Below are 9339 nucleotides of genomic sequence, written 5' to 3'. Positions count from 1 at the left end.
AAAGACTTATATGATGCAGATTGTAGGAAAGTAGGATTTAGGGTTAAAAATTCAGAGTTAGAGGAGTGTTTACTTCAAGAAGGGAAAAAGTTGATATCTAAAATATATAAGATTTTGTTGAGATGGTATACAGAAGATGAGGTGGTTAAAGTTCAAATGGTTAAATGGGCAATAAATTGTAATAAAGATATTATGATGGAAGCTTGGGAACGATTGTGGAAAAATACAGTAAAAATTTCAACATGTACCACTATAAAAGAAAATGTTTATAAAATGATTTACAGATGGTATCTTACACCAAAAAAGCTAGCTAATGGTAATAGCCAAAAGTCAGAAAAATGTTGGAAATGTAAGAAACATGAAGGTTCCTTCTATCATATGTGGTGGACGTGTGAAAAGGCAAAGTAGTTTTGGGGGAATATTGTGGATGTTATGTCAGATATTTAGCAGAAAAATGTTGTTAAAAACCCAGAACTGTTACTGTTATGTATGAACTTAGAAGAATTTGATAGTATGGACAGAACAATGGTGTTTTATATGGTGACAGCAGCTAGGATGTTATGCGCAACTTTGGAAGACACAAGAGATACCATCAGTGGAAGATTGGATCCAGAAGTTATTGAACATGGCAGAAATGGACAAATTAACAAGGAAACTTAAAGAACAAGATATAGATGAATTCATTATGAACTGGGTGAAACTTAAGAACTATATGGAAAGAAAGGGGGACATGAAGGGGAAAAATCTGGTCTTTGGATAACTTGTAAAGGGGGAAGGTAGTTCTTTGCCGGTAGTTGAAATATTTAAACAATAGATAATGATAGATAAGGGATTTGTATTGTTAAATATAGTTTAATAGAAGAGATAGCAGATAGACTGCAATTTAAATGGGGGGGGGGGTTGGAAAACTGTTGGAAGTCTATTATAAAAAGGGGGGAATGGGGGGGAACCGAAATAGGATGGAGATGTTAATTGAATGTTATGAGTGATATATGTTAACCCATCCAATAAAACTTTAAAAGAAAGTGCATTACGTGTGCAGAATCAACCAATGTAAATCTGTACTTTCAGAGACTGTGCTTGGGCCTCCCATTTCTAATCACAATTTCTTTGTGATCAATAGATATTTCACTACAGGGAAGAGGGATGAGTTGTATAATGATGCGATCATATGCATCCTCAATTTTACAATGTTTTACAGTTACACATTGGCATCAGGTGAATATTTCTGTAAGAGCAAAATAATGCACACATTAAGGCAATATAAAAGACAGAACATTATGCTGTCTATTAGTATTGTGTCCACATGATGTTCTTTTTGATCTTTGGACTGGAAAGCCTAAGAAAATATCAAGCCCAGTTTAAATAAAATTACATTTGCATTAATAAAATTACATCCAGGCATGACATTTCAAAACATTTCTGTGTAATAAATTTCAATTCCACTAGCACCTTAAAGGCCAATTACATTTTCTAGGGTTGAAGCTTCTGTGAGTCAAAGCTCACTTTGAAAGATACCAGTCCAGAAACCTTAAACCCTGATCTTTAAAGGTGCTACTGCACTCAAATTTTGTTCTGCCATTACAGACTAACATAGCCACCCACCTGAAACTCTCTTTTTGTAATAAATGCTTTCTTTTACCAACCCTTAGAAAAGATTTAGTCCAAAATGGAAAGAATTAACTCTGTTTTCAAAATGAGAAGATCTCTGCAACTGCTTAGAGCGAGTTCCTTCCTTTGTAAATTAAGCCAGGAGGCAGAGTGCCAACCTCTTCCACTGTTAAACTTGAGCAGCGGGCAGCCGGGGTGCAAGGAAAAAAAAATCTACCAAAGGAAGCTCCAAAAAAAAAAGGCAATAAAGCCCCAAGAAAAGGTTCAATGGAGTTAGAAGATGAGGACTGACTTAAAACTTCCAGGACTCAAACTATAGAGTGGCTCCTATATCGATGTTGTAAATTTAATTACTTATTTTGCTATTCTGTCTTTTGATATAAAATCGCTTTGTAATGGCCAGTGTGGGCGGGGAGTGGGGGGGAGTTGAAGCGATAGTAACCCCTAAAGTTTAAGTCTACTCTAGACAATTTTTGTTATTTTCTTCTCTCTTCTGTTTGTAGAAGAGCAATATGTGCAAACTGTTTTTTTTTCTTTGTTATTTTTTAATATTCTTTGCTCTTACAGTTAAAGTTATGCTGTTTAGGGGGATGGTTGGAGTGTGTGGGGTAGGGAAAAGTTAAAAGGGGGGAGTACTGCTACAGTTTGGCTTGGGGGGAGTTGGTTATGTAAGGAGGGAGATAAATTTTTGTTGCAGTAAGAGAGAAATGTTGGGTTGGGTTTTTTTTGCAAAAGTTGGGGGGGAAATGGTGCTCTTACTAGAAATGTTAATGTTTTAAATAATATTGTTATTACCTGGTTATCACACATAAAGGTTCTAGTGAAACTCTTAAATTTATTTAGAGAAAAAAACATTGATGCATCTGTTTTTTCTAGAATTAGGTTTATCTCTATGGTGATTTGGAATATTTTGCACTCAAGCTTTGGCTTAAGATTATAATGTTACTATCTCAACACATTACTGACAACAAAAACCTAAATGTCGATTAAAATACTCTCATTTAATTGCAGAGGGCTTAATAACAGAGTAAAAAACAAGAGTCTTTATGGCTGTAAAGAAGCTGCATCCAGATCTGCTTTTATTACAAGAAACCCACCTAAAAGATACAAGACTACCGGTATTCAAATCCCAATGGTGGGCCCACCAGTATCCAGGGCCAGATTGAGGGGGGGCAGGGGGGGTAGTCTGCCCCCGGCGCCGCCAGGGAGGGGGCGCTGGGAGCAGCTGCCAGGAGCGCGTGGGCAGCAGTGTGGGCAGCCTTGAAGCTGCCGGGAGCGCATGGGCAGCAGCGCGGGCAGCCCCGCAGCCCTCCACGCTGCCTTTTGCGTGCCCCGCAGGACAGGGGGCGGCCGGCTTGCTGCGCGCCCTCTGTCCTGCAGGGCAGGCAAAAGGCAGTGCGGCTGCCCACACCATTTGCCCCTGTCCTGAGGGGCAGCCGCCCCCTGTCCTGTGGGGCAGCCGAAAGGCAGTGCGGGGGACTGCGAGGCCACCTGCGCCATTCGCCTGTAGGGAGGCGAATGGCGTGGGCGGCTTCCCAGCCCCACACGCTGCCTCCGCTGCTCCGCCCTGCATGATGACATCACCGAAATGGAGTCGGACTAGGGTTGCCCTGGGCGCCAGTATCCCTAGCCATCCTCATTTCAAAGAATATTCGCTTTGATCTTGTGAGTATACAAAGGGATTCTCTGGGGAGGTTCTTATTTGTAAAGGGCAAACTAGAAAACCATTTAGTTACCTTAGCTTCTATCTATGCTACCAATCAGAACCAAGAATCTTTTATTGAGGAAATGCTAAAAAAATTAGATGCCTTCCAGGAAGGAAGCTGTATCATTGGTGAAGATTTTCATTTGATAGTTAATGAGGAGCTGGACAGAAAATCATTCTGAATCAAAAGAAAAAACGCATTAAAAATGTGTCAAAGATTGCTCCAATTTTAGCTAAATATGAGCTGTTGGATGTGTGGGGGCATAAACATATGGGTGAGAGGGATTTTACATACTTTCCCCCCAGACATAATGTTTTTACAAGAATAGACTATATATTAATTTCCAAAAGTTTAGTATATAACATTAGCTCCTCAGACATAGGAATTAAATTGTGGTATGACCACGCCTGGATCGACTGCATTCTAAATTTAAACTCAAGACAAAATACCAATTCAAATTGGAAGCTGAACATTTTTTTTTATTTCATAAAGATTCTTTCCATCAAATAGAAAATGAAATCACTGAATTCTTTGAAAATAATCAAAACTTTGGGGTATCCTCCCCATATGATATGGGATGCAATGGAAGCAGTCATCAGGGGTAGATATATCTCCTTGGCCTCTGCATACAAAAAGAAGAAAGAAAAAGTCAGGGCAGAAATTTTAAATACTCTACAATCTTTAGAGGCAGAACATAAACGTACCTTTAGCAAAAAAATCTATTAAAAACTTCTAATTGAAAGAAAGAAACTGGAAACCCTCGAATGCTCACAAATAAAAAATAAATTATTATTTCTAAAACAAAAATATTGGCACAAATCCCCAAAATCGATACGCATTCTGTACTGGAAAATTAAACAAAATTTGGCCTCTAAATATGTCTAATCCCTAAAAGACTCTGAGGGTAAGATGCAATCTGCATCAAACAAAATTTTAAACAGTTTTACCCAGTTCAACCAAATATTGTATGACTCTACAAATCCATCATAAGCACTAATAGACAGGTATCTGGCAAACCTTAATCATCCTTTTCAGATTGATGATTCCTTTAGGGATCTTCTTGAACAGCCAATTTCTTCAACAGAAATTTGAAAAAAGTATTAAAACACTTAAAATGAATAAAGTTTTAGGAAATGGTCTACCTTCAGAATTCTATAAAAAATATGCATACATCCTTGCAGACCATCTGGCGGAAACATGTAATCACATAGTGGCTTCTAATTCAATCCCTCTTATGTGGGCACAATCAAACTTGATAGTAATCCCAAAAAGCAGTAAGGACCCATCCAACCTGGCGTCCTACAGACTTGTAGCCCTTATCAATCAGGATGCCAAAATATATACCTCAGTTTTAGCGGCAAGATTAAATACCCACATTACAAAGCTGATTCATCAAGACCAAACAGGGTTTATGCCCAAACGTCAAATTACAGACAATACCCGTAAAGCATTAAAATTATTAATTATTGTAAAATTAAAAATAAATCAGCCTTGGTGTTAACTCTGGATATTCAGAAAGCCTTCAACAGTCTAGAACCTAGTTACACCCAAAAATTGCTAAAATCCATGGGGTTGGCTCAAGATTTCTTGCCTCCCTGGCTGCACTATATGCTAACCCACAGGCTCAATTGCTGGTCAATGGGCTGAAATCGCGTTGAAGACGGCATTCCTGGCGGGTCTCTACCCGCCAGGAATGCCGTCTATCCCCCTTACTATTCCCCATTGCGATAGAGCCCTTAGCAATCAAAATTAGGCAAAATTTAGAAATTAAAGGCATAATTATGGGTAGCCAAGAATATAAACTATCATTATTTGCGGACGGCATGGCTGTTTCTCTCTGAACCTAATAGTTCTCTCTCTGCTTTAAATAAAGTTCTACAGGAATTTGAACTCATCTCTGGACTCACAATAAATCATTCCAAATCCGAAGTATGCCCTATCAATTTGTCCAAGACTTTAGAAAGCGACATAAAAAAAATGTACCCATATAGTTGGGTAAAGGAATGTCTTAGCTATTTAGGCATCAAAATCTCATTAAACCTCAATGATCTTATAAAGTACAACCACAAAGAGTTAATTAACTCCATTTCAAATCTATTTGCTCAGTGGAAACAGCTAGATCTCAATTTCTTAGAATGGAAAGATATAGTGAAATCTATAATCTTACCTAAGTTTATATTCTTCTTCAGGTCTATCCCGATAAATATCCCCGGCGCAGACTTCAAATTTTGGCAGAGGAAACTTTCAAAATTCATTTGGAATAATAAGCAGCCGAGGATAGCTTCAAACATACTAATGAGATCTTATAAAAGAGGTGGCCTAAATCTTCCTGACCTAAAGTTGTACAATGAAGCAATTCAACTGAAAAATTTATTAATAATTTTGGACCAGTCACCTGACTGGAAAAAAATGGAACAAATCTATACAGATTTTAATAGTCTTCATGACACCATATGGACATCCCCTAACTTTAGGTCCCAAAACATCAATAATAATCCATTTCTAAGTTCAACATTACGAATTTGGGATAAAAAAGGCACTTCTTAGTGCCACAACTTTCAAAATTTACTACTTTTCTACACCAACCGTGGTTTCTACCTGCAAAGGAAGCAGACTCTTTCCAAAATTGGAAAATAGGTAACTTAACTAAATTTAAAGATATACTAAGAAATAACCTATGTATGGACAAAACTTCTCTAGAGGTAAAGGCAGGAGTTAATTTACCTTGGTTTGAATATCTGCAGGTGCAACATTTACTTGAAAGACCAGATATTAAAGCTTCAATAACAAAACCTAGCACAAAATTCGAGATGCTAATGAATAAAGAGGTTGGCTGCTCAAAACGAATATCCAAAATTTATAATGTTCTAAATTCAACTATTACCTCAAGCCTACGACCTTATCAAAAATCTTGGCGTAATGATTGTCAAAAAGAATTTAGTGAAGAACAATAGAGATTTGGCGCTCCCCTACTCTAAATTCCGAAATTATTAATATGAAGTTACAGACACTAAAAATCATAACGAGGTGGTATGTTACACCATCAAAAATGAATCATATCGATCCAGCTATCTCCTCCCTGTGTTGGAAGGGGTGTGGAGAGAGAGGTACTTTCTATCATTGCTGGTGGGGGTGCAAAGTGATTCAGAACTTCTGGAGTGAGGTCATTAGAATAATCTCGGAGATGACAGGCCTTTTAGTTCCCTTACCACCAGAAGTAATTCTATTAAACTTATGGCAGGATAGGAATATATCAACACCTCAAAAAAACTTTTTAGCCATCCTCCTATCAGCAGCTGAATCAACAATTGCGGGGTGCTGGAGAGAAAATAAAGCCCTGCAGATTGAGACCTGGTATCTCAAAGTCTGGAACTGCTTAATAATGGAAAAATTTTCAAATCACATAAAGGTAATTGAATTTCCAAATCACAACTCTATCTTTCTTGAGACTTGGCTCCCCATAATGGTCTATATAGAGAAGCTAAATGCTATTGATGGGATAAGAAAAGATAAATCTCTATCCAAGTTGTTAAGAGTATTAATACAAGGATAATCTTCCCTTGATTGACTCAAGTCTTCAAGTACGTGCATATGTTGTATTAATATGTTCTGTAATAATCTTAGAAGTTGTAAGTTTTTGAGCGCTGAAAGATATGTTTTAATCGGTTCCTGTTTCGTGTTTCATATTTGTATGTTAAATACTGCAACCAATAAATTTTTTTTAAAAAAACTTGAGCAGCCAATTTAGGTATTATACTTGTTTTGATAATCGATAACTAAATCTTTCTTAACAATAATACCAACCTAGTGGAATTGTTCTATTTTGTGCTGTTTTGTTTCAACTGGAACAAAGTTTTCTATAGCAGCAAAGGATAGCCTTGGCTACCTATTCTATCTGGCTTCCAGGGAAGATTTAATCTGTATTAAGTAGTCACACGACATAACAATTGCTGTGACTGTGAAAAGGAGTCTGTGCTTAGTTACTCTACCACTGCCACTTTGAGGGATGTGTGATCCAGGACTTGTACAATGGCTAAATAGCTGGATTTATGCTGATCTGGCATACTCCAACTATGTCAGATCACACTGAAGAATCCCAGATCAGATCTGAGGAACTGGACTCTGTTGGGCCAGATTATTTGGCTTATCCAAGCTTTGAGGGGAGGGCATGGGGGAAGGAAGGCATGATCATCTCTCCTTGGCCCATGCCCTCATGGTTCCCCATGCTCCCAGGTGGCTACTCTCCCAGCCTCTCTGGTTGCTGCCTCCTGTCCTCCACCAGCCTTGCACCACTCTCCTGCAGCAGCATGGGAGTGGTGCACTTCACGTTGCTGGGCCTCCACTTCATGCTGCTGGACCCACATCTCACAGAGAAAAGCATGCAGCCACAGCAGAGTCAGAACAGCAGCAAGGGAGACGGCAGCAGTGCATAGTGGAGGCAAGCTTCATGCTGCAACAAGAGAGTGGCATGAAGCCAGGGGTTTGTTGGTTCAGCTTCCATTGGGAGTGGGTCTTGCATTGGGGCTGGTTTGTGGCTAGGGGTTGCCTTTAAGGTTTCTCTTTGCTTGGAAAGCCTTGGAAATGTTTTCCACATAGGAAACAACAGCGAGTGGCTGGAGGCACCCAGTTTAGGGCCCACAGAAGTCCAGTTTTCCTGAATCTTGGGGGTTCTTTAGTAGACAGAAAGGAGTAGGTTCCTTACAAATTTGGTGGAGTTTGCATGACTAGCATGGGATAGTTCAAGAGATGTGGACTTGAGGGAGTTACATAGCAAGAAGTCCACTTGCAGAAAATCAAAGTGGTGAGTAAGAGTTTGTTACTGAGAATGTAGTGAATCAGCCTTCTAAAATCTGACCATTGTGTCTATTTGTGCAACCATTTACAACTTGTCACCACATCTTTGTGGGTCTTGAAATGCTCAGGAGAAAGACATACATATTTTAAACATATAATTTTTGTATCAACCACATTACATACAGAACATGGTAAATATTCAAACAGATTAGAGAATGCTATTAAGTTCTTAAGATTTTATTTAAAATTAAGAAATTCATAATGATTCCAGCTTTTTTTCCTGTATTGCACTCTGTATGCTTCTTGTTATAATCAAGAAGACAAGACACCCAATAGATGAGAATATTTTTGCAAATTTATAATTCAACTCTGTTAAAATAAAATTTATATAGAAAAGATATCATTTACAGCCTATTCAGCAGTATTCACTCATTATATATTCAAAAAGAATATGAAACACCCAATTGCAGCATGTTCTTAGTAGTGTTTTGATAAGACAGTATCTTTTTCTTTAGCAAATATAATATTCCATTGTTAAAGAGCCATTCAACTCAATTTAAAACTTCTTAAGAAAGAAGTTCAAAAGCCACACACTGAGAATATACTGAGAATATTTACAACTGTATTCAGTGCATAGCATAACAGCAGCTTGTGAAAAGTCCATCCTCTCACCATTATTGGCACACCATTATTTAGGGAGAAAATAACCAGAAATGTCAGTGCATTTATAAGATGCCTGTTAGACAGAAGAAAACAAGAAGATGTAGTATCATCAAATAACTAAGAAAGAGATAGCGGGATTTTGCTCTGGAGGTCAGCAACTTGGAACAGTAAAGACTTCGCCCCCGAATCCATCTCCGGAAGGAAAGGGCTCCTCCTTTCACCTGTTCAGAAAAGAAGCACACAGTCATATTACAATGAAGTCAGGAGTTCATATCAAGTTTCCAACTGGATCTTCAATGCAAAGGCCTGCACTTAAAGAGGACCAAGGATGGAAATGCAAAAAGGTAGAATTAGGCCAGAAGAAAAATCAAAGGTGGCATCACAGATAAGGAGCTGTATTTACTTCTTCACACAATATGCAATCTCCATCTGCAGAATAATGGATTCCTTCAAATTATCCCCCTTGCTCTTGCATGAGTAGATCAAGCCTCAGAGCTCAACTTACTCTGCTAATGGAAGATCAAGGGGGAGCTTAGCAATTATATAGCGCTTTTAGTGTTAAAAA

The 9339-nt window shown here is 38.3% G+C and overlaps 1 protein-coding gene across 1 annotated transcript in view; it reads right to left on the bottom strand.

Annotated features, from left to right (window-relative positions):
- Positions 1-3775: 3775 nt before the first annotated feature.
- LOC129323430 (golgin subfamily B member 1-like) overlaps positions 3776-9339 on the bottom strand; it is a 58646-nt gene continuing 53082 nt past the window's right edge. The window contains exon 27 of the mRNA XM_054969960.1: positions 3776-8995. Within this exon, the coding sequence (XP_054825935.1) occupies positions 8837-8995 (159 nt within the window). The 3' untranslated portion in view covers positions 3776-8836. The remainder of the gene's footprint in view (positions 8996-9339) is intronic.

Source organism: Eublepharis macularius, chromosome 2, assembly GCF_028583425.1.
Source record: "Eublepharis macularius isolate TG4126 chromosome 2, MPM_Emac_v1.0, whole genome shotgun sequence".
Taxonomy (NCBI): Eukaryota; Metazoa; Chordata; class Lepidosauria; order Squamata; family Eublepharidae; genus Eublepharis; species Eublepharis macularius.
This window is presented reverse-complemented; position numbering and strand designations above follow the sequence as displayed.